Below are 24,255 nucleotides of genomic sequence, written 5' to 3'. Positions count from 1 at the left end.
AATGTAGCAGGGCTGGGGGGATGGCCAAGCACCAGAGAAGCAGGAGGGGGAAGGGGACAGTCACTTGGAAACAGCCAGACAACAGCCATGGGCCCCACAGGGAGAACAAGGTTGCTGGAGAGCCGGGACACTGATCCCAGTGCTGGACAGGCAGCTGAGCAGGAGCTACGAGCCGGAGCAGGGGCTGCCAGCGCGGCCCCAGCCAGACCAGCACTGCCTTCCTTCAACATGATTTAATATGAGAGAAAGCAAACGCACGATACAAAATTTAAAAACCGGCCTGTGGTTTGTCCCCCACCCGCCTGGTACCCCCGTGGGAGATGACGAGGCAGGGGGGCAGTGGGGTGGCTATGCGGCGTACATCGATCCCCACCTGCGGCTGCTCCGACACACACAACACGATGCTCTTGCACAATTGTTTCGTCGTCTGTCACTTGCGGAGGGTCTGGGAGGGGCCCAGCCCGGTGGCACCAGGCACGGCCCACGGGCAAGGTCACTTCTCCTTCTTGGCAGCTTCTGTTGGCTCTTCTTTGGAGGCCCCTGGCACCTCCCTGGGGGTAGAGCTCTCCTCATAGCTGGGAACCAGAGGGATGAGAGGGAGGAGTGAGTGGAGATAAGACCTTCTCTGGGGACAGGGACCTGTGCCAGGCAGGGACGGCCCAGCCCAGGGGCCTGTCCAGCTCCAGCAGCTGTGCTGAGGGGCAGCCATCACCCCCGAGTGTAGGAAACCCAATGAGATAAGACCAGGTGGGGAGATGAGCCCTGTGACATTCCCCCAGAAACTACCCAGCCAGGGGCTGGGGCTTCCCCTGGCCAAGCCATGGGGCTGGGGGGGCTGTTCTCACTCCTAAGAGCACCATCAGATAACCTGGACAGCCCTACACTGCCAAGCAAGGGGCTGGTTAGCAGGGGGAGTCACAAGACCAACAACAGTGACACCCTCAGAAGAACTTGCTCCTCTGGCTCTAAACCCCCCTGAGCAGCATCCACACACCCCGGCAGAAGAAAGGGGCAACTGCTCCCCTCCAGCAGGAAGCACGAGGGCAGAGAAGTAAAATCCTCTTCCATTTCACACTCTGCCCTCAAAGGCAGGGAGAAGCCAGCCTGTAGCAGCAGGACAACAGCTTCTGGCTCTGCCCAGGGGAATTTGGGAGCCAGGACCAGCCCCTACCTGGCCAGAGCGACAGACAGAGAGAGGGCACCGCGTGCGCTGCTACATGGCACTGGGGCTTTGCTGCCGGCGTCGGCGGGGACAGGAGAGTTTCTGCTGCATGGAATCAGCAAGGCTGGCTGGAGAGCCCGACACGGTGGGGAAGTGGGTAAGTCTTGGTGTGTGTGGCAAGATTTCAGCAGAGGATTCATAGCTGCAGGAGAGAGAGGAAGCAGGAAAGAATGCAGGGAAGATGAAGATGGAAAGGAGAGGGAAGGAGAGAAAAAGCAGAAGAGTTTTGGAGTGAGGCTGCTGCACACCCAGCACCCTGTGCAGGCAGCTTGCTGTCCCCTCTGGCTGCTGGCACCTGCTGTCTCAGGCTGGGATGACCCCGGGGCTGTTCTGGCAGGCTCCTGCCCACACTCCCCTTCCCTGCAGACCCCAGGGCAGGGCTGCAGCATGGGCTGAGACCAAGGGAGAAGGCAGCTCCCACTGGCATGCGTAGATCCAGGAAGCTGGGAGCCCACAGGTGAGAGCAAGCCTGGGCACTGGGAAGTTCATGGGCTGTGCAGGCAGTAGGACACAGCAGACCCTTTCCTGACAGCAGACGGAGGCAGAGCGAAGGTCTCTCCCTGCCTAGGGAGGCTTGGCAAGGCTAGGAACCACAAAACTGAACATGACATCACCCATCTCTGCTCCATCAGTGCCCCCTCCCCAGGCCTGCAGCACAGACCTGCCCTGGTAGCGCTCAACAAACAACAGCAGGCAGGACTTTACTGCTGAACACCTTGTACTAATGCTGGGTGGGGGTGGGAAGGGGGGCATTAGCCCCCCTGCCTGGCTCCCTGAGGCGCCTTCCAGCCCGGCGGGCTGGACTGACAGCTGTGTCTCTCCCTAGTTTCCTGGCCAGGAGATGGTGAATCACGACAGGGGAGCGCGGCTGCAGCGCCCCAGGTGCACAGGAAGGCTGATCCCAGGACACGCAGAGCCTGCAACATCAAAGGACGGAGGGGCAGGTGCGGCAGGGCCGGGAGCTGGCCCAGCTGCCAGCCCTCTGGGAACACCCAGACCCGAGTCTCCCAGGGGAGGGGAAGGAGGAAGGGCAGTCCCCTCCCTGCTGCGCCCCAGTCACTTGCTGGTTTCCCTCTGAGTGGGCTGGGGGCTTGCACAGGGGCAGCCCAGGGTGGGGAGGCTGGGGGTGTGCACAGCCCTGCTTTGGGACAGATGTTCCCTTCCCCCTTCTGCCTCAAACCAGCAACTGCATTGGGCCCTCGAGCACGATGAGCTGAACACAGCACGGAACCAGCTCCCGGACAGGCTGGGCTGTGCTCCTCGTGGCCAGAGGGGATGGCAGGACCAAAGCTGCCAAACACCCGAAGCCTGGCAGGCAGAAAGGGGACACAGCACAGACCCCTTTCTCCACTCCTACTGTCCCCAGGGCAGGGAGACAGCTGCAAACCAGGATCCTTTACTGAGCAAGGAGGCTGGGATGTGCTCAAACCAGCCCTGGCTGCTCTCACAGCCTCATCAGGCTCCATTCTCCCCCACCCACAGGCCCTGGGACACAATGACCAAGTATCTCAGCCCCAGGTGTACGGTCCCACCCTCCCCTGCCCGCCAGCACACGGGAAGGGTTTGTCACTGGGGCGTAAAGCGATACCAGATGCTGCCTGCATGTTAGTACGGGACAAAGCTCCCACCCAGCTCAGGAGGAAGTGGCTGGAGCCAGGCCCAGCGTGTACGAACACAGCCCCGGCTCCCTCCACCCACACGTGCCCGCGCGCACCCGGAGCGTGCCCGGATGAACCCGTCCCTCCAGCTGTGCCCAGGCGTGGGAACATCTGCACGCTTCATGCGCTCCAGCGCCACGGGCTAAACAGCTCCATCCCCAGCTGGGCTCACCTGAACATTTCAGTTACTTCTCCCTTTGCCAAGGCCACAAGGAGCGGGAATCCAATGCAGGCAGGGACCAGGTACAGAAGAGCAGGCTGCAAGGGAAAAAAAAAACTGCTGAGCCAAACCACAGATCACCCCTCAGGGGGAACACAAGGTGAGCTGGCCCTGTCCCCACTGCACCCACAGTGTCTGTCACAGTGCTGCACAGGGGGTGAATGCTCCAGAAAGTGGCTTTGATGACCAAGTTACAGCTGCAGCACAAAACCCTTGTCATGAGGCCACCAACATCCCTGTGCAGACCAGTGATAGGACTCATGGACTGTAGGTTCCCAGGGCCCCCCTGCACATAGGGTGGGTCTTCAGGGGCAGCTTGGCTCCCAAGAGCCACAAAGACACAGGGCGGTTCTTGGGAAGGCAACTGCCTGAGCCAGCCTTGCCCCAAAGAGGGCTCAGCTCCAGCCAGGCGCACAACTGTTGGGCCTGGAAAGGTACAGGCAGGCACTGGTAAAAGCAAAGCCAAGAGAAGGAACACATGGACTGTTTCCTGGCATGATGCAGGAAGCTCCTGGCCAAGCTGGTGTGTCCCCCACTGGGGACGTGCACCTGCACGAAGCAGCACAGCCGAGCTCACCTGGGCATGCTTGAAGATGTGCATGATGAATATGGTCAGGCCCAGCCCGAAGATGTAGGCCACAAAGCTGGTGTAGAAATACGTGTGTGTGTTCTTCTTCAAGCTGCAGGGAGAGGGAGCGAGAGCCCAGTGACCCCGGGGCTGGGATGACAGTGGCCAAATTGTAGCCAGTCCAGTGTTCTCAGCCTGGGAGCTGCCCTCGGCATGAAGGAACAGCTCCTGGTTCCATGGGAGCAGTGTGGGACTGGGTGGAGTGACACCCACGTGAGGGGCTGGAGAAAGGGAAGCAGGATCCTGCTGCTGGATGAGGGGGGAGAGAGGGAGGACTCAGTGCTGGGACCCAGAGGGAAAGTCCCACCTCCTGACGGGAGGCATGACCAGTCCCTGGTACCCCACTTTCAGCACATGCTGTGTTATCACAGGGCAGGCTGCAGGGACTGGGATTCCCGGCAGGTGCAGGCTGGGTGTGGGCGTAAACACCTGGAAGAGCTGGCACAGACCCGAGGGCCTGTGGAGCAGCAGCAGGAGGGGGCAGGCACACGGGGGGGGGGGGCCATTCCCAGCAGCCAGCCTGTCAGTGTGGGGCAACTGCCCAGCACTCCACCCTGCTGGCAGGTGCAGCTTCCCCCGTGCCAACCCAGCCAGCACTGCCAGGCACTCATTTGCATCCACGCGAGCACTTCCCTGTTGCCAGTACCTCCAGCTCTTTCCCACGCCATTTCCCCTTGCTGCCCGGGCTGGGTGAGGCTCTGGAGGCTGATCTGTGCTGCCTGCCCTGCCCACCAGCTCAAACAACTCGCCCACAGGGCTCAGGACTTGCCCACAAAGCCAGCCCTGCTCCTGTCTGCTCCTTGCACCCCTCCCAGTCCCAGCCGCTGTCACAGATCCCCACACCAAGCCCCAGAGGGGAGCACACTACTGTGCTCCTGCCTTCCCCTTTTTCCTCTACAAAAGCAGCTCAAATACCCTGCAAGATCCAACCTGCCAGGGCCCCCTCACCTGATGTCAAACCGCAGCAGCAAAGCGATGAAGATCCCTGCGGGGAGAAGGGGACAATGAGGGGAGGCGGCGGCCGGGCAGGCTGCGGTGCCGTGCCTGGGCTGACAGCGCCCTCTCGCGGCACGAGGCACCGGGACAGCGCCCGGAGCCGCTGGGAGACCCCCAGCCCGCGCAGCCCCCAGCCTTGGCACGGCCGTTCCAACAGGCGATCCCGGTCACATTCCTCATCTTTTCTGTCCTTACCTGGAATGACAATGTCTCCCAGACCCAGCATGGCAAAGTTGTCGGCCTCCAGCCCCTTCTCCAGCAGGTCCTGAGGGAAAACCACTACAAGAAGCAGGGAGAAGGGCAGTGAAGGGTGGGAATCTGTGCTAAGTAGACCCCAGACCCGCTATGCATGGTGAAAAGGCACCAGAGCAAGGCAAGACCCCTGCCCTGCCCTCAGCCCTCTCCTCCCCTGCAGTTCCCCTTGTTCTTCTTCGTGGGACAACTCTGGGATAGGAAACAGAGAGGTTTGGGGCCAGCCCCATGCACAGGCTTCAGCCCCAGTTCCCAGGACCTCAACTACTGCATGTTCCATAACAGCACAAATTCATCCCTCTTACTGTTTGGGGGAAAATGTGGTGGGTTTTGCACATTATTATTTTTTTCTGAGCAGGTGGAATTGCCTGCTCTGGCGGCACAGACTGACCCAGCCAGCTCAGGGCCCTACAAACCATCCCTCCCCAGAGGCCCCCTGCACCTCACTGCCACCAGGCAGCAGTCGAAGGGCTCATCAGCAGTAACCAGCCCTTCCTGCAACACATCCCACCTTCCCAGCCACCTCCAGGAGGCAGAGGCTGCAGAGCCAAACAGACACAGGGCAGATCTACTCACGTTTTATTGGGGCTTCGAAGGATTTGGCAACTGTCACCATCACATTGGTGCCAAAGACCTAGGGGAAGCAGAGGCGTGGGGGGTGACCAGAGCTGCACGGGGCAAGGTGGGATGTCACTATGACTAAATCCGTGCTGAGACCCAAGCAACCAGTCCCTTCAGTGGGGCATAGTAAGAGGGTCCTCACTTGAGGATGGTTCTTCCACAAGGCTCCAGCAATTCATGGATCTGCTGGGGAGACAGCTGGCAAGTGGAGAGGCTGCAGAGCAGCAAGGGCTGCACTCTCCATGTCTCCAAAGCACTGGAAAGAGATTCACACCCAAAGGAGGGTGTGGGGCTCAGCCAGAAGGCTGAATCCTCTCCAGCAAAGAGCAGCAGAAGTGGCACACTGGCAAATGAACCACAGAGCTGAGGCTGTTAAGGAGCCTATGAAACAGGGGCAGTGCTGGCCAAGTACAAACCAGCACACAGTAGCCTGGCTTAAACAGGGAAAGGATTACTCAGGCAGCTGCAGAGCTGCTGGACAGACCTCAAGGTACACAAGGCTGTCAGACATTTGGAAATGCAGTAATTGCAAAGGTGGAGGCAGCAGGAAGGGCTGGGGAATATGGACATGACAAGAAGAAAGGTGCATCCAAACCCATAGCAGATAAGGAAACCCCAAAATGAAGATGTCAGGGTGCTGCACAGGCTGAGGGAGAGACTGGAGGCATTCCAGTGCTCTGAGGGGACGGATGGGCACTAATGAAGCTGGCAGATGACAGAGCTGGGACACAACTCACAAGTGCAGGATCAGCATATCCCAGAGCAGATATGTCCACCCAGCATCTCTGCCAGACCTCAGTGGGGAACACAGGTCACCAGAACCGGATCTGCTGCACCCCTGGGCACCCCACAGCAGCCCTGGTGAGATCCTACCAGCCCTGTGCTAAGCCAGGTATTAAAAGCAAACACATTTGCTGAGCCACGTTCTGCCACTGTTGGATTCCATCATCACCCCCACCACACCCCTCTGGGCTGAGAAAGCAGGAAGCCTGACTGAGACCATGTGTCCCAGCAGCGGGTGCCTGCAGAGCTGTGCCAGCCCCTCGGGTCTGCCCTGGGAGCGTCCCTGTTACCCAGAACACGTCGTAGATGAAGAGGCCTCCGAGCAAGATGCAGCCAGTGCTGACGTTGTTCAAGTGCAGCAGCTCCACTCCATTGAGGGAGAACGCCAGCCCGAAGAGGTTGTTGGCAATCCAGTGCTGGGAAGGACAGGAGGAGGAGAGTTGGGTCCCACAGAATGTCCCAAGCCACCACCTCGGCCCAGAGGCTTTCCCAGGGCTGACCCAGCCTGGTCCCTGGCCTCCCCACAGCAGGGCTGTGGCTCCACTTACCTTTCTCAGCAGGTACCAAACCCCCACAACACTGCTCAGGGCCAGGCAGACAAGATCCTTGGTGTCAAACTCGTAATTCACTATTTCTGCAGATACAAGAAGAGAAGTTGGATTTTAGGCAGTCCAGACAGGTCCTTGTCCCACACAGGGCAGAGACAAGCAACTTTACAGCAAGGAGGCCACCCAGCCCACAGCACTGCCACCCCAAAGGAGGGGACTGTACCCACAGAACTGGCTATGCCCAGGGGAAACGTGCCAGCAGCAGGCGAGCAAGCAGCCAGCCCTGGCAAGGCAGAGCCTGCCACATGGACAGCATCTGCCACCCTTCTGTCAGGGAGGAAATTGAATTCAGGCAGGGAGAGGCAAACCTTCTTCCTCTTCCTGCACCAGTTAACTCCTGGTGGTATCATAACCCCTTCCCCAGTAAAGCTACTGGGCAGGAAACTTATCAAAGCATCTTCTACCAGCACAAGGATTTGAATCAGATCGGTTAAGGCAGCAGAAAACAGCCAGGGCTGCCCTGCCCAAGGAGCTTCAATAAAGGCAGTGCTTTTGCAGCAGCTGCAGCTCCGTTCCTGCAGCACTCTGGGATCTGCCTCTGGGGTTCTGCTGCCAGCCAGAGGCAGCAAGATGCACAGGTCAGCCCAGAGCTGCAGGGACACCCGGGGCTCACGGGGGCAGCGGGAGCAAGACGGGGCTCCTTGAGAAGGTTGTTCCAATGGGATGAAAGTCAGAGCACCAAGTGAGAGAAAAACACACTAGTAAAGGCAGAAGACAACCTGGCCCCCAGGGAGGGTGGCCAGCCAACCTACCCTCCTTGCTCTCCCCAGAGCCCTGGGTGAAGAGGAGCTGGTACTGCTTGTTGGGGAAATTTGCAGGGAAGAATCTGTTCATCATGGGGCTGAAACGAGAGGTGCAGAGAAGGGCAGCTGGACAGAGCCCTGCAGGACACACTGGCCAGTGTCCCTGCAGCACAGGTGTCATCCCACAGCCCTCCCGAGACTGGGAAGCACCAGAATTCACCACAGCAGAGACTGGCAGGAGCCCTGGTGTCAGTCACCATAACACAGAGGCTGGCCCTTGTCCTCTCCAGGGTCTGACCTGCCCACATGTGACAGTCTCCCAAAATGCTGAAGGGCAACAGAGCATCACCTGCAAGAAGGGAGGACCCACCCCAGGCCCCAGCAGCCCCCTGAGGACCCAGCACTGGGTGGGCCACCACCCAGCAGCTCTTCTGCAGAGCTGGGAGTGGAGACAAAACCCTTGCCCAGCCGGTCCAGGGAAAGCATCTGCTCCCCAGCACCCCAGAGCTCAGTTCTACTTTTTCAGTTACTAAACAGCCTCAGTGTTGAGCACGAGAGGCCAGGGATGTCACTGTGAGCTCCAGCTGCCCATTTCAGCCATTCCAGTCAGGGAACAGTGGTGCTGAGGAGCTTTCCCCTCCCCAGGGCAGCAAGAACTGTGCCAAGCCACAGGAACTCTGCAGGGTGAGCTGGCCTTGTCTCATAATGGTGGCCACCCACACCTCCATGAGCTCTCCTGGTGATGCTGTACAGGGTCTTGGGTCTCTCCAAGACTCTGGTTACCTAATAAGGAAGGGTACACTGCTCTGAGCCCTTCACACCACTAAGGGACAAACCCTCAGAACTGAGATCTGGCTCTGCTGCAAGACAACAATGCTCAAGAAACCCTCGCCCAGAAATGGGGCACTCTGCTGCCTCGCAGGGTGGGCAGCCTGGGACACCCCCCTCAAACCCTTCCCTCCCTGTACCTGATGGTGTGGGACAGGGCCAGGATCCCCAGCACAAAGAAATACATGGAGAGCAGAAGATTGATGTACTCTTGAGAGAAGATCTGCAAGACAAAGCCAGATGGGGAGGACAGTTACTGCAGGGTCCTCCCCATCTACAGCACTTCCTGCTGCCATCAGCAGCTGTGTCAGAGCTCCAGGGAGAGGAGAGGAACAGCTGGAATAACCCAAATTCTTGCACTGCTGATGTGAAATATGTGGGGAACAGCTGCCTGCAGAACAAGCACGAGGGGCTGCAAGTTGTAGCACATCTTTGGGCTGCTGAAGTCAAAAAAAAATAACTTGTGGGATGTGGAAAAGAGGACAGAGCTTCCCACACGGAATCAGCAGGAGCAGGAAGCAAAGCTCCAGGGGCTGCCCTGGCTGAGGGGAGCAGCAGCACCTCCCCCCTCTTGCTGCTACAACACCCCCAGCGTGTCCTGCTCTAATTAACAGGGTATTAATAGAACTCCTGCCCTCTGATGCACACGTTGCCTCATCACCAAATCCCACCCCCTCAGCCCAGGGGCCTCTGTGCTCTCCTGGAGGGGGATGCTGGAATACTAGAGCTTGGGGCAGTGGTTAAAGAGTCACTGATCACAGTGACTTCAGGGGGGGCCACATCCGTACATCTTTCTCCAGTGTCCCCATCCCAGTCAGCTCCACATGCTGCTGCTGGGATCTCCTACCTGTGGCTCAGGAATGGTCACACAACCCCAGCTGTTGGCTCTGCATGTCTAAAAGATCTCACCTGAACACAGAGGGGCTTGCCCATGGGCTAGCCAACCCCAGGCCTGCAGCCAAATGGGCTTCCAGACAAAGCAGGAGCACAGCACCGGGACAGCAGCACTGGGAACTCAGCAGTCCTAGGCACCCTCTGCTCTCAGTCCCAGCTTGGCTCAGGGAGATGGGCAGAGCTCAGGGTGAGCTCGCCCCTTGGCGGCTCCCCAGAGCCACCTCCTGCACAAACAGGCCCCGATGTCCCCCCAGGCTGTGTCAATTCAGGTGAGAACTGACGTTCTCCTGCCGGTGGCACTGAAGAGCTCAGCCTCACGCATTTCCTGTCCCAACACTGAGGGCCCCCAAACGAGGGGAAGCCAAAAATCAGGTCAGGCCCATCTCAGAGCCCCATCCCAGGCAGGAGGGTGGCTGGGTCTGGCTCTGCTCACTTACTTTAAAGAAGAGGTAGAGGCCCAGGAGGGTGCAACTGGCAACTATGGGAAAACGAGCAGCATCCCGACTGGTGATGGTCTCTGGCATCTCCGAGGAGTTCTGGGGAGGGAAGGAGAGATCAGCCCCTGTCCTGGCTTCACACCCCACCAAGAAGGGGGCAGACACCATGAGCTGGGCTCTGCAGTGGCTTCCAGAGGGGCAGGCACTCTCCAGCCCTCCCATCGCTCCCAGGGGTAGGGCTGAGGCACAGGCAGAGCCCGAGGTGGAAAAGGCAAATCCGCCACAATTTACTGTTGGGTTTTTTTTTCATCTTGGATAAGGGAAAAAACCCAACCCAGGGCTTGTCCTTGTTCCCTCCTGCCCCTGCCCAGAGGAGAGCTGGGCTCCCCTACTGCTCACGCCCTCCCCATCTGTGCTCACCATATGTCGCTCACCCTCCCGACCACATTTCTCTCCAACCCCCTTTTCATCCCTCTCACTTCACCCTTGAGACTTCCCCTTGTGCTCTAAAGCTCCAGATTTATAGATTAAAAAAATCATACAGCCCTTTTGCCTTCTGAGCCACCTTTGCCAAAGCCAGCTCCCCATGTCCCACGGCAGACCCTCAGAGGGAGGCAGAGGGGGCTGCCTGCCCCCCTGCCTGCCCAGCTGCTCCGAGATCTCACCTTCCACAGGCAAACACCTGCGGCCAGAGTGGAAACTCTAAAGCAAAACCACCCTGCAAAGGAACAACAGCTCATCCCAGGAACAGCTGCAGCTGCACAGCACAGAAGCAGCAAGGGAAGAGAAATTTCCCCCTCCCCAGAAGCACAACCCCACACACGTACCCCAGTTGCCACGAAAACCAGCTGGAATAAGACATAAGGGTGGACAACGAGCTTTAGAAATGCCCCGGGATGGGGAAACAAAGCCACACACGAGTGTCCTCCAGCACCACAGAATCTCTTGGGGGGCACAGGGGGCAGCCAGGAGCTTGACAGCACTTGAATTTATCGGGGCAGGCAGGAGCTGCGCTGGAGGAGACTCCTGGGAAGCCAGACAGCTCCCCATGGGATGCCAGACCGCCCCTGGGGACACGGGGGGAGGCCTGGCATCCCCGGGGAGAGATCTGGCGTTACCAGGACCGGAGGGCGATACAGCTGCCGCAGGGGGTGCCCGGGGGGGTGTGTGCGGGGGAGGCCGACAGGCCCCGAAGCCGCGGGGGTACCTTGCTCTTGGCGCAGCTGACGGAGCGCAGCGCCCCGAAGAAGATGGGCAGCAACGCCATAAGGACGAGGCTGCCGTAAGCCAAGGCCATGCCCTCGGGGGTGGCGGGAGGGCGGGCGGAGGCCGCGGGGGACCCGAGCCCGGTCCCGGCGCTGCCGTTGTGCGCCGCGGCCTCCTCCATGGCGGCTCCTCCACCGCTTCCGGCCGGCGCGCGCCAGGGACACGTCCTCCTACCGGCCGGAAGGACGTCACGGGAGGTGGCCACGCCCCCAGCAACCGCCCCGGCCGCCGTTGCTAGGAGACAGAGAGCGGCTGGGCCCGCTCCCGGGCCCCGAGCCCGATCCAAATCCCGGTCACCGATCTTGGGATCCCTGTCATGGCCCCGATCCCGGCCCCGATTCCCGACCCGATCCCGGCCCCGCATCCCTCCAGGCCGGCCGCGGCCGTTCCCAGGCTGGTTCGCCCCCCGCGGGGCACGGCGCAGGTGGAAGGCCCCGGCACCGAAAGCCGGAGCTGCCGCTGCCCCTCCCTGCCCAGACCCCTCCGGGCGAGGAGCAGGGGGGTCCCTGGGGCGGGGGGTCCCTGCTCGCCCCTGCCACGAGTGGGAAGGTGACTTCTGCAGCCGCCATCAGCCCGAGTGCGCCGGGCCGGGACTCCCAGCCTTCTCCCCCATCCTGCGCTGGGTTTTCCTCCCTCTGCCGCCCCCCGAGGACCCCCCTGCACCGCCGGGGCTCCGCCGTGCCCGCTCCCAGACCGCCCTCGGCTGCGCCCGGCGAGCACCATCGAAACTCCCCGTAACTGGCATCAAACCCTTCAGGCCGCTGAGCCGGGGCTCTGCTGGAAAGGTGACTGAAACCTGCCTCGTCCTCACAAACGCCCCCCGCCCCCCCGAACCACTGGCCATGCCGCAGAGCCCCCTGGCCCCCCGGGGCCACGCGTCCCCAGGGCCGGGGTGAGGCTGGGCTGCAGCAAGGGCCCCAGCAAAGACCGAGATCGGGCAGAGCTGAGCGGTGCTGCCCTGACCGCGGGAGGGAGCGCGCAGGGATGAAAGAGCAGGGGTTTATTGTTTTTTTTTTTAATGCTTTCCTTTTTTTTTTTTTTTTTTTTTCCTTAAAAAGACTCTGCTTCAGGACCGGTGATTCATAGTTTCGTGTTTCAGGCGTAAGGCGGATGGACAGACCCCCCGGGACCCCCGGCTGCCTCTCCCTGCCACCGTTCTCCCACCCTGCTGCCTGCCATGGCCCACCCCGGCACCGACCCCCTTGTGGACCCCCTCACAGGCCCCTTTGGGTGCCCACTCATCCCCTAAAGCCCGGCTCGGCTTGGGACCCCTCGGCAGAGGCTGCTCCAGCGCCGCGGGCGGTGGGCTCTGTCCCCACGGGGGGGGACCAGGGAGCCCCAAGGAAACGGGTGAGGGGCTGAAGGAGGGGGGGTCAGCGGTGGGACCACCGCCCATCCCCGCGTGCCCTGAGCCCGGCCGTGGCACCTGGGCTGCTGGCTCGGCACCGCGCTCCGGGCTCCCCTCCTTTCTTCCTCCCTCCGTTTCCCAGCACCTCGCCTTGCCCCTCCTCCAGCACGGCCGCATTTTTCTGGGTTTGAGCTCATTCTTTCCACTCTCATCTCTGTCGGTTGCCAACTTTCCATCCCGTGGCCCCCCCGCTGCCTCCTGCTTCAGAGAACCGCCGGCTGCAGCTGCCGGAGGGACGGGCAGCAGCGAGGAGCCCCCGGCCCGGTGCGCAGCCCCCGGCCCGGTGCGCAGCCCCCGGCCCCGGTGCGGTGATGCGGCCTGAACCGCAGCGTCGCACCGACAGCAGCACGAAGGGGGGCTGAGGGGAGCGCTGGTGCCACGCTGCGGTCCCCAACGGGTCAGGAAGGCACCGAGCAGCACGGAGAAAAAGTCTGAACCTCGTCCCCGTGTCCCCTTTGAGCTCGTGATCCCCTTTCCGGCTCCACCGTGCCGGCCACCGCCAGCGGCTCCCGCTCCCGGGCCGCGGAGCGAACGGAAACTCCCGACCTGACCCGGGGAAGGCACCGCCGACCCCCGCTGGCCCCGGGCCCGGGGCCGCTGAGCCGGTTACACCGCAGCATCCCAGCTGCTCGCCGGCAGCGCAGCCTAAAAACAACCGGCAGAGCCCCCGCGGCTCCAGCGTCGCCTCCCCGGCTGCCCGGGGTCACTCCCTGAGCTGCAGCCAAGCACGTCCCTTCCCGGCTGTGCCGCGCTGCTCAGCTCCTGCCTCCCTGCCCCTTCCCGGGCACCGGGAGCCACCCAGCGCCCAGCTCCCTGCGGCTCCCACGGTGCTCGGGGCCTGAGACGTGCATTTCAGCAGAGCTTCGACCTTTCCAGAGGCTTTTCCGGAGCCAACCGGGAGCCGGGAGGCGCAGGGAATGTCGGGGTCTTCTGCTATCACCGGGGATGATGCTGTTACAGCTGATTTAGGAACAGAAACTTCTGTCAAAGGTGGATGAACGCGCTCCCAGCCCAGAGATATTTTGGAAGATGGAGCTGGAGCAGGTCTTCCGCTGCAGCCATGAGCAAGGAATTGGGCTTGAGTGGCTCCCCACGGCAGAGCAGGGACCAGCACCTCCCTGAGGTGGTTTATTCTGCAGGTGGAGGGTTTCCCCATGGCACCAGTGCAGGGACAGCAGAAAAACCTCAGTCTGAGAAGCACTGGTGCCAGGCAGATGTGGTACAAAGCCCTGGCACAGAGAGGCCAGGGGGGGATAAGGCAATGCTGCCAGTGCTCCCCTGGCTCCTCTCCCTGGCCAGGCTCCAGGGTGTCCCTGAGCTGGACACCGCAATGGTGCCCTTGATGGTCCCTGCCGGGCACCATGAGTGGGACTGGCCGTGCTCCCAGCTCCTGCACCAGGACATGGCCACCCCTCACCTTCAGCTCCCCAGAAGCATCCAAGATCCCACCAAGAGCAGGTGCCTGCCCCACCCTCTGCTCCACGGGTGCAGCCCAGGGGACCCACTTGTCCCCCCATCCTGTAGGGGAAGTGGCTGGATCCAGAGCACCCTGGGCATCCTTCAGCACCCGTTAGAATGGCTCCATGTCCTCAGCATCAATCCGGCCCTGTCTGTGCTCTCCATGAAGCCACTGGCCACGCTACTGGCAGAGAGGAGAGTCCCAGGCTGTGTGCGGAGGGAAGGGGAGAAGGCAGAGGCTCTCAGAGCACGGATAGGTCATGGCAGGACTTGGAGCGGACTTTGAGGGCCACTTTGCTGCTGTTCCTGGCCGCCAGCCTGTCGAGGAAGTGCCGGGCTCTCTTGGTGAGGCTTTCCTTGCGCTTGTGGCCGGGCACGGGGCGCGCGTGGGGCTCCCTTCCCCCGCGGCGCAGGCGGATCTGCCGCACCACCCCCTCGAACAGCTCGGCCACGTTGTGCTGCAGAGCTGCCGACGTCTCGATGAACTTGCAGTCGAACACAGCGGCACAGGCACGGCCCTCTGCAAGGGAAGGGCAAGGAGGGGACACGGCCCCGCTGGAACCCCGGGCGCTGCCACAAGCCAGGACGCGGCTGCACCTCCAGGGACAAGGGGACAAACGCCAGAGATGCAGCTGCGCCTGGAGCCCGAGAGCAGAGCCCTCCTGGGGGTCCCCACCACCCAGTTCCCCCGCCCAGCTGCTCACCTTCCACAGAGACCTCTCGGCACCGCACCAGGTCGGTTTTGTTCCCCACCAGGATGATGGGGATGTCCTCAGCCTGCCGCGCGCGGCGCAGCTGGATGCGCAGCTCTGAGGCGCTCTCGAAGCTGCCCCGGTCGGTGATGGAGTAGACCAGGACGTAGGCGTTCCCCACCTGCAGGCACTGGTTGCGGCGCCAGCTCCCCTCACCCTGTCGTCCCAATAGGAACGAAATGTCACTGCACCACAGGGGCTGGTGGCAGCCCTGACAGCTGCTGGGGCACAGCAGAGCACCCTGGCACCCGTGGGACCTGCCAGCGCAGCCCACCAGCCCCCACGTCGTGGGGAGCAGAGATGTGGCCCAGTTAATAAAATGCAGATTAAAAGCTCTGGATTTTGGGGGATGTTTGAGAGTTTTCTCCTCTATCAGCAATAAATGGGGCTCAGCTGGGCTCTGTGGGGCTGAGGCTGCACTTCCTGGAGCCACTCTCATTCAAGCAATGGCAGGGACCGAACACTGCCTGGTGGGACCTCCAGGAATGCTGAGCCTTGGCTTGGAGGGGCCAAAGGGGTGTTCTGAGTGAGGCAGTGACAGTGGCACTGGCATTCCTGCCCAGGAGGTGTCTCTGTGCACCGGGGGGAAGGAATGCCCCATGCCTGGCTCCCAGGCCAGAGCTCTGCCTGACAAAGCACGTGTCCTGGCTGGTCGCACCCTCTCACGTGGATTTATCCAGTTGGCTCCTTCAGCCCCATTCCCAGATGATTTCCATGCATTTCGAAGCTGGCTGGCACCACGTTCCTTCCCCACAGCCCCTTCTCTCCACTCTGTGCCCACACGATTGCTCTGGTGCTTGCCATGAGAGCCCTTGTCAGCGAGGACATGGTGGGCAGCTGCCCACAGAGGTGAAAGTGGCAAAGATCTGGCCAGAGACCTTACCCCAGCCCATCTTGTCCAACATGTGTCCCCCATTCTGCAGCGAGGGCAGTGTGGCAAGCTCTGGACGTGGCCAGGGGAGCCCAAGGGAGTTTGATGGAGCTCAGAGGTCTCAAAGCAGTGGCTGTGTCTATGCAATGTCCCGTGGGCAAGTCCCAGTCCCCTGGCCCCACCATACCCGCTGCTCGGGTGCCCAGCAGTCCATCACCAGCAGCGTGGTCTCCTCGCCATCCACGGTCAGTGTGCGCTCGTACGCAGCCTCTGCAAGATGCCAGGAGAGCCCGGTCAGCAGGGCACTGCCTGGGCACCCAGACCTGCTCCTGACCCCAGCCCCGGGATCCTCTCTGCCTCGCACGAGAGATGTTTCCATCATGGAGCCATGTACACAGCCTGGGCACATATTGCCTCCCTGCCACCGCCTCTGGTCCCCATGGTGGGTGACCCTGCAGCAGAAGGGTCCCCCCAAACCCCCCCCCCCTTCCCAGGCACCCACCTCCGTGCTGCTCCAGCAGGTCTCGCTCCTGGATGCCGGCGAAGACGTTGACCAAGCTGGTCTTGCCCACGCCGGGGTCGCCCAGCAGCACCACGCAGTACCGGGACTCCCAGGAACTGGAGGAGCCCGAGGACTCGGAGGACCAGCTGTCCCGGGGGGCCTCAGCCCTGCTGCCCGGCTCGGACGCGGAGTAGCCAAGCTGAGGGTGGCCGGGCTGGCCCTGCGGGGTGGTCCCCGGCACCCCCGGCTGGGGCAGAGGGGTGCTGGCCCTCCTCCGCAGCGGGGTCTTCTCGTTCAGGGTCATCCGCGGCACCGAGAGCAGCGGGGCTGGGAGAGGCCGCCCCGAGGGACTTCGGCTCCCCGTGCCGCTACTGGTGTCAGTCCCGGTGCCACTTCTGGCCCTGGTTCCGCTTCCAGTCCCACTGTTGGTCCCGGTGTCCCTCCGAGGCGGCGGTAGCTCGGGCATAACTTTCCTCGGGCCAGGCTCGTCCCCGGTTTTAAACCCCGGGAGGTGGAGCCCCTCGCCGCTCCCGGTCCCTCCCCCACCAGACACACCCCCACCCGCACCGGCCCCGGTCTCAGCTGCCCTGTCCGGTCCCCGAGGTCCCCTCGGGGCTCCCGGTGGAGGGGTATGGTGAGTTCCCCCGGGGCAGGATCCTCCCGGTCTCTCTGGTCCCCCCAGCCCCACGGCTGTGCTCCCGTGGCCCCAGCCCCGGCTCCATCCCACGGCGGCTGCTTCACCAAGGAAGGAGCGAGCCGAGCCCAGGCTGGTCCTGCCCGGTGCCCGGTGCTGCTGCCGCTGTTCTTTGCCGGGATCTCGCAGCTCTGCTTGCCCGACCCCACAGCACTGCTGCCAGGACCCAGGGAGGGGAGCACGGCTGGGTGCTTGCTTGGCACCGTCAAGAATGGGAGCTGGTTGTATTTGATGCTGTTGGGTGGCCCAGCACTGGCACCACTGGCACCAAACTGCCTGAGCACCGTCCCTGCAGTGGCACCAGTCTGACTCTGCACTGGGACACCAGTCTGACCACACTGGGATGCACTGGCAGAGCCTCACAGCAGGAGGGCCAAGCCCGGGACACCCCTCACAGTCACAAGGAGGCCCCTTCAACACCTCCAGTGTTACCACAACAGGGACAGGGATGGCAGCCCCAGAGTGCAGCACGGCTGGCACAGGCCAGGATGACAGTGACACCTTTACTGCAGCATCTCACCACAGCACTGAGGCCGCAGGGTGGCTGAGCATGGCTGGGATGGAGAAACACTGATGGGGAAAGAGGGGTCTGTGGCTCAGCACCTCATCCAAGCCTGGCCAAGTATCAGATGAGCTGCGTCTCCTCGGTGGGGATGGTGAGGATCACCTCGGTGTCTGGTGTGCACCTGAGAGAGAGCAGAGTCAGCAGGGGGGAAGGCAAGAGCAGGTTTAAGCCTGGCACATTGGGTGTGAGGAGGAGGAGAAGCCCCTGGGTGGCCAGGGGAGAGGTGTTCTGACACCATCCTTGTCACTGAGCCCTCTGCAAGGCAGGCTCAGCCTTCCCACAGTGGCAGAGCCAGATGTAACCCTCAGGGCTCCAAGAGGGAGAAGGAATGACATTATCCGCCCCTCACTCTTGATCCTGAAAGACAAACAGAAGTGGTGAAGAACTGTTGGAGGACCTTGTACATCTGCTTTCTCACAGGGAGAGGGCAAGCAGAGTGAGCTGGGCTTGCTCAGAGCTGTACTCATCCATCTTCGTCACAGTCCAGGACAAACTGTGCATCCCAAATGTCCCAGTGCAAGGCTGGAAGCTGCAGCTGAAATCCTGGAAGCAAGAGGATTTTCAACAAGAGGGAATGGATGCTCAGGGGGTTACAGCTCCTCCAGCTGCACGCAGGGACACAAGGAAGGCCAGCAAGAGTCCTGGGTGCCAGGCTGAGCCCAGCTTGTGTCTCGTTTTGTTTTTTTTCAGGAAGAAAATCCAGTCACTGGAACGAAAGGGTTAAATAGAAAAAAGGAAGGGCTGGTGATGTCGTGTGAAAAGTTGCAGGGAGGTCAGTGGGAAAGGGCTGAGGGATGGCGGAGAAGGCTCTGGCACGGGCTCCCGCCTGTCAGGGCGGGTAAGCACCAAATGCCTGACTTGTGATGTTACAGAAACTTTCCACTTGGACCTTCCTGCTATTTTTAACTCTCCTCCCAGCCCCCCCCCAGTGACCCCAGCCCCCGCAGTAACCCCAACCCCCCACAGTAACCCCGGTCCCCTCAGCAACCCTCGCCCCGGCAGCTGTTCAGACGAATTGATTCTTCTTTTTTCTTTTTTTTTTTTTTTAATAATAATTTTTTTATCAGGAAAAAAATAAAAAAGGGAGTTGCACTAATCCCTCAGGCAGCCGCCCCCCCGCCCCGTCTCCTGACATGTTCCAGGCTTCCCTCCCGCTCCAGCTCCTGCCCCCGCAGCGCTGCAGCCGTACCTGCCTTCCAGCTACAACCCCAGCCCTGCAGCAGGAGATCCAGCCCCACTTGTCACCTGCGCCACCACCGGATTGCTGGGCAAGGCTCTGCTCATCCCAAGGGATGGCATTTCCCTGGGAAATAACCCCCGTGTGCACAGGAGGTGCGGAGGAGCCGCGGGGCTGGACAGCACCTGCCGCGGGGGGAAGGAACGGCTCCGTTCACAGACAACTCTGTGCCGAGAACAGGCTGCACGGGCAGCTGCTGTAAATAAATGCACATAGGCACATTGTTCTGCACAGCACTGGGGGTTTGGGCTGCAGCACTCTCAGGATTAAAAAACGTTTGACCCATTTTTTTTTGTACATGAGGCAGTGGACAGCTTCAAATAACTCGGGTTTTGTGACTTGTCCTGCCCTGGGCAGGACTCTGCTGCCACGGGCCAAGGAGCAGCCTTACCAGCTATGAAGTGAAAATAGTAAAATCAGAGCTAGCATAGGCACAAGGACCTTGAGAAGCCCTTCTGGTCCTGCCTGTGCCCCGCTGCCACCACTAGCAGCCTCCTCTTGCAGGCTTCACAAAGAGAAGCCCAAAGGAAAGCTGTGATGTGATCAAGGATCAGCATTAGAGTTGTGGCAGTTCCTGCTGCTCTTAGGCAAGACCATGAGACCCTGCAGTTGTCTTTCCTAATGTGAGTTTGTACCCCGTGCTGGGTGTAGGTTTAAGTGGGATGTCTATGGAAACAGTGGGATGAGGTAATCAGCACCCAGTGCCAAAGTGCAGCCTCCTTGGTAGCCCAGGGCCAGGGAGGAAGGGCCGTGCATGCCCACTGACCAGACTTACTTGGGTCTGGGGAGGAGAACATCAGCAAAGAGCAGCTCTCTTGAGTCTCTCACACTCTGCTGGAGTGTCTGGATGCTCCTCTTCAGCTCACCAATCTCCTCTTCCAGGTCCTTAATAACCTGAGTGAATGAGTTCTAAGAGTTCTTTACATTGCAGGAGAAGAAAGAATTAAAGTTTTAGAGATTTTGCAAACAGCAGAGCTAGAAAACATGCCTTGTGCCAGTAAGGCTCTTAACAGGTTTCCTGAAAAACTTGCTGGGCTGCTCCTCCTCAGGGTGTCCTAACAGCCCACATGGAAGGGAATATACCCCACCGAGGCAGACAAAATCCTCCTGAAGGGCAAGGGCTGAGAGGGGCTGGTTCTGCTGCACTGTCCTGGCCCTTCCCCAGCTCACTCACCTCCTTTTGCCTCAGTATTTTATATTGCAGAATATGATTGTTTATCACCAGCTGCTTCAGACCATCCTGGTGCTGCAACGTCTCCTGGGTGGGTGAAGAGAAGAAATCCAGCTGCAAAAACTCCCAGTAACCACCAGCATGGAGCCCTGGCACCACTGGGGCCACTGCTGGCTGTGCACAAGTGTGTCACTCCTCAAGGAAGTGATTTTTACTCAAACAAGTTTTGGATTCTGGCTCTAGAAAGAGATTGTCACTGAGATCACGTTGTGCTGATTGTGGAACAAGACTGAGGAACTCAAGAGATCCAGTTCAGTTTCCTAGGGAAAGCTCATTAATATTGCTTGGGTTGCTCAGGTCACCCGTGCTTACACATGCACCTGTACAGGGGCCCAGCAGCTCTTCTGCATCAGAGCAGGCTGTAAGGAGAGCCAGTAATTAATATTTTCTTAGTGCTCTCAAGCTGCTAATGCAGGAAAAGTGTTAAGCAGGAGCCACACACCAGGAGTTCCTCCTATTTTGGGAAGAAGGACAGCAGTCCCTGCTCAGCAGTGCTGCATGTGGTTTAATTTCCTCATGAATTTATTACAAACAGCACTGCCACAGCGGTGTCACAGCCAATTAGGGAAGCAGCTACCTAAATAATGTAATAAAGCAGGGACCATAAAGGCAGGGTGAATGTTGGGTCACTCACCTCCATGCAGCAAATTCTCAGGAGTGACTCTGAGAATATTTCAACCCATAAAACTTCAGCAGCAACTCCAAAGTCCTTCTCATGTCCCCTCCCAGCCTGACAAACGGCTCCAGCCTGGCACCAGGAGGGGAGCAGGGATGCTCTGCTGCTGTTTGTGTGCTGGCTGCACGGTGCTGTTGCTCATGGGCACTGTGTGGCAGCCCCTGCCTTGTCTCCCAGCTCCCAGAAACTGACCCTCCTGCTGGGACGTCACAAGAACTCCACAAACCTCCACAATTTTCTGCACCAGGGCCTCTAGTTCTGCCCATGCCTTCTCTTCTAGTTCCTCCAAGATGACCTTCTGCTTTTCTTCTGTCTTGTCTCTCTCCTCCTGAGAAGGGCAGGAAGCAGTGCGACAAAACAAGAGGAGTGTTAAGCAAGATAACCATGGTGTTCCTTCTTCCCCTGCCCTCTCCTTCCTCCCTGGCAATGCTGCAGGGCAGGGGAGGTCTCAGCACCTGATGTTTCTCCTTCAGGCTCTGGATGCTGTGCTGCAGAAGAGCTATCCGGGCAGCTTGTTCTGGAAGCTGCCTGTCCCTGCAGATCTGCATCTCTCTGAGCTCCTCCTGGAGAACCTGTACCTTTGATGTGGCTTCATCCAGGCTCTGCTGGAGCTCTGATGGAAAATCAAACAGAAAATCTCAACCCAGGGGTTCCAGAGCTTCAGAGCCCTGTATTTGCCTGAGCTCCTCAGAGATTCCACACCCAGAGGGGAGTGGGAAGAACCTAAGTCAGACCAGCTTGACCAGATCCTGCCCCGAGGGGACAGTGCAAAGACCTGCCAGGAGTGACCCTCCCAACCCCCTGAGCACAGGCTGCCGGGTGCCACAGGCAGCTCTGCCTCATAAACAGAATTGTTTGACATTTATAAGATCAACACAGTGTCTTCAACCTATAAGATGGAAAACAAAGGTAATTGCATGTCACAGTGAGCTACTCACTTCCCACATTCTTTTCCATCGTTTTTTCCATCTCCTGCAGCTCTGCCCTAGCTGTTTTGAGCCGCTTCTGATTGGTTATTTGCACTGTTTCCTTCACCCTCTGCACGGGGAGAAATCCAGTCACTGCTCATTCCACAGAGCTCTGAAACATCCCCCCACCCATCCTTGAGCTCCCTCTCTGGTGCTCCAGCACAGAGGACTTGGTTGCTGTGGCTGGTGCCAGCTGGTGCACGGGAGCTGCCCCGGGGGGTGGAACGGTGCTCCAGGAGCAGCCGGAGCCGAGGGCATTACCGGGGGATGGCTTTGGGCTGTCACAGCGTGACTGCTGCTGCTGAGGACAGTTACAGTCTGGGTGCACTTGCGGCTTTAAAACATGGGCACAAAGCAAGAACAGCTCTCTGGATCTTTGGGCATCAGAGAGCTCATTTCAGCAGTGGAAGGAGCCAGGCAGTGCCTGCCCCTTCCCCCGTCCTAACAAGAAACGGGAAGTTCTGCCTTCTGCTGAGCTGGGCTGTGGGTCAGCCCTAAAGCCTCACCTGAAACTTGTCACACTCCTGCAGCAGGGCTGTGGCTTGCTTGGCAGTGCTCTCGTCAGCCTGCTGGATGTCCCTCACCAGCTGGCAGTTGGTCTCTTCCAGGCAGGCACAGAACTGCTGCAGCTCCTCGATGGCCTCTCTCTTCCTCTCGCACAGACTCTTCAGGAATTTGTGGGTTAAACTGTTGTCAATTCCACCAGTCCCGCCTGCCCCAGTTTTCACTGTTCCTGGAACATTCCTGGTGACAGCGACCACCGTGCCAAGGCACTCTGGCTCCCCCACCTGCTCCCACCTCCTGCACTGCCAGCTGCAGGATCACCAGCGCTTTCAGAACCATCTTTTACCTGCTAAAGAGCTGTGGTTGTGTCCTTCACCTCCACCTTCTCCTTGCTAGACTGAGAACACCTGATACCAACAATCTTTTCTAACAGGTCACATTTCCTAAATCTCATCCCTCCCTGCTGCAGTCTGGACTCTCTCTTAGTTTCCCTTAATTTTTCTTGATAGACAATATCAAGGTCAGATTTCAGCAGCATTAAGCAGAGCAGCATAATTACCTCCAGTGTATTAATAAATAAATACGTGTCATTTTGCAACAGAGTCAGACTGATAGAATTTCCTTCAGAAAGGCAGCCAGGGCATGGATTTGCAACTTACATCCCAGCGCTGGGTATTCGAGGAACCTACCAGGATAATTTCGATCTCTTCCAAGTTTTTAGCGAGTTCCTCCTTCCTAAGGGCTAATTTCTTTTTACTGAAACCTCCATTTTTCTCTGGGGATGACATAGTCTCTGAAAGCAAAGATGGTTTTTCACTCGGCATAAATGCAACTGGTGAAACAAACAAACACTGGCTTATTTCCCAGCCCAATTTCAGCATCTCACACTGACTCTCTCCGGTCATACGTGGCTGAGAGACTGAATTCAAACCTCCCTTGGCCCCAGCAGCCCGCAGTTGCAGCCCAGAGTTGAGCCTACAAAGCTCTACCTGGTCTTTTCTACTTCCCTCCCTTTTATTCTCAGCATTTCCCCTTGGGTTATTTTCTCCTTCTGGCTTTTGCTGAACGCCGCCCAGCAGGAAGCAGCGGGTTAAGGCAAAAGCAGCAGCAGTGGGCAGGGACAGCAGGGGATGGATGGATGAGGGAATCTCTCCCGACCTGGCTGCTGCTTCTCCCCTTTCTTCTTCTCCTTGTCCTCATTGGCGAGCCGTGGCAAAGCCGACCTGCGGGCTGGAGCTTTCCTCTCCTCTGGCTCTGCCTTCCGCCCCTCGCTGTGACCGTCACGGCAGCACCGCGGCAGCGCAGAGAAGACGGGGAGTCAGGGGAGGTTTGTGAGCAGGGACCGTGACCCGCGGACTCCCCGGGGCTTCCAGGTGTCCCTCTGTGCCCTTCACCCGCAGCAAGTCCCAGCCCTGTTTGTCACCACAGTCCTTGTAAGTGCCATAAACCTCAGGGGTGCAAGAGACTCACTCCTCTCGTGAGCTCCTCCGCGGCACTCCGGGCTGGGCTCTGTGCATCTGTCTCTGCGGAGGCTCTGGAAGGAAAGTGCATCCCCAGGGAGGAGGCTGCGCCCCACGGCTCTGCACCCCGGACGAGCCTCTGGGGACCAAAGTCAGAGCAGGGAGGCACTGACACCTTAGCAAACCCTTTCACCCACCTCCTCTGCCCTTGGGGAACCCCCTGCCCATCCCCTTGAGGGAGCCCCCCTCGGGGTCCCCACGGGGAACCCTCCTGCCTGTGCCCTATGGGGGGACCCCCCGGCCAGCTGCTTTGTCCCGTTGGGAACATGCCTGCCCCCAGGAATCCCACATACTCCATGGATCTCCACCATCCTCCCGCTCCCCGGGGAGCCCCCGTGTAACTCACGGTGCCCCGGGGATCCCACCCCCCCGTACCCCTCGTCCCGGTCTCCCGGCCGGTCTCCATGGCAACAGCAGCCGGGTTCGCATCCCGGGCGGGGTGCGCGGTCACGGGAAGGGGCGGGAATGGCGCCGCCTGGCGGCTCCGCCCCGGCACTGCACGGCAGGACCCCGGGAGCGGGGGACGGGATCCACCGGGACGGGATCCACCGGGAAGGGATGCACCAGGCTGGGATGTACCGCGGAGGTGCCCAGCGTCAGGCTCAAACGAGACCTGCGAGGCGGGTACCCGGTACCGGGTATAGCCTCCCTCCGGTCACACCGCGCGGGCAGGGCTCGGGCGAGCCACGGCCTGCCGGGCCCAGGGCGAGGCC

General features: G+C 60.0%; 4 protein-coding genes across 6 annotated transcripts; 1 reads left to right on the top strand and 3 right to left on the bottom strand.

The window, feature by feature from the left end:
- Positions 1-218: 218 nt before the first annotated feature.
- HM13 (histocompatibility minor 13) lies at positions 219-11,322 on the bottom strand. Of its 3 annotated transcripts, none has more exons than XM_051633139.1 (12): positions 11,098-11,316; positions 9,891-9,989; positions 8,700-8,782; positions 7,741-7,829; positions 6,929-7,014; positions 6,671-6,796; positions 5,553-5,610; positions 4,920-5,003; positions 4,677-4,713; positions 3,678-3,780; positions 3,053-3,138; positions 219-575 (listed from the first exon to the last, which is right to left on the bottom strand). In XM_051633139.1, exons 1-12 carry the CDS (start codon positions 11,275-11,277, stop codon positions 494-496), a joined length of 1,113 nt encoding a protein of 370 aa, XP_051489099.1. In that variant the 5' UTR covers positions 11,278-11,316; the 3' UTR covers positions 219-493. The 3 variants fall into 3 exon arrangements, with proteins under 3 accessions (XP_051489099.1, XP_051489098.1, XP_051489097.1); XM_051633138.1 differs by lacking the exon at positions 219-575 and adding an exon at positions 1,172-1,364; XM_051633137.1 differs by lacking the exon at positions 219-575 and adding an exon at positions 1,923-2,139 and having other exon boundaries at positions 11,098-11,322.
- Positions 11,276-13,278, top strand: LOC127391121 (basic proline-rich protein-like). The gene is made up of 3 exons (XM_051633421.1): positions 11,276-12,048; positions 12,772-12,872; positions 13,025-13,278. The coding sequence occupies exons 1-3, from the start codon at positions 11,276-11,278 to the stop codon at positions 13,276-13,278; spliced, it is 1,128 nt and encodes a 375-aa protein (XP_051489381.1).
- REM1 (RRAD and GEM like GTPase 1) lies at positions 13,162-16,635 on the bottom strand. Its single transcript, XM_051633358.1, has 4 exons — positions 16,148-16,635; positions 15,833-15,915; positions 14,727-14,931; positions 13,162-14,542 (listed from the first exon to the last, which is right to left on the bottom strand). The coding sequence occupies exons 1-4, from the start codon at positions 16,611-16,613 to the stop codon at positions 14,265-14,267; spliced, it is 1,032 nt and encodes a 343-aa protein (XP_051489318.1). The 5' UTR covers positions 16,614-16,635; the 3' UTR covers positions 13,162-14,264.
- A 279-nt stretch (positions 16,636-16,914) lies between these two features.
- Positions 16,915-23,649, bottom strand: C15H20orf96 (chromosome 15 C20orf96 homolog). Its single transcript, XM_051632726.1, has 10 exons — positions 23,493-23,649; positions 23,181-23,293; positions 22,712-22,815; positions 22,025-22,183; positions 21,489-21,588; positions 21,006-21,163; positions 20,777-20,878; positions 19,818-19,901; positions 19,419-19,537; positions 16,915-17,527 (listed from the first exon to the last, which is right to left on the bottom strand). The coding sequence occupies exons 1-10, from the start codon at positions 23,537-23,539 to the stop codon at positions 17,467-17,469; spliced, it is 1,047 nt and encodes a 348-aa protein (XP_051488686.1). The 5' UTR covers positions 23,540-23,649; the 3' UTR covers positions 16,915-17,466.
- Between the last annotated feature and the right edge of the window lie 606 nt (positions 23,650-24,255).

Source organism: Apus apus, chromosome 15, assembly GCF_020740795.1.
Source record: "Apus apus isolate bApuApu2 chromosome 15, bApuApu2.pri.cur, whole genome shotgun sequence".
NCBI lineage: Eukaryota > Metazoa > Chordata > Aves > Apodiformes > Apodidae > Apus > Apus apus.
The sequence above is the reverse complement of the archived record's forward strand: the minus strand, read 5'-3'. Positions and strand labels throughout refer to the sequence as shown.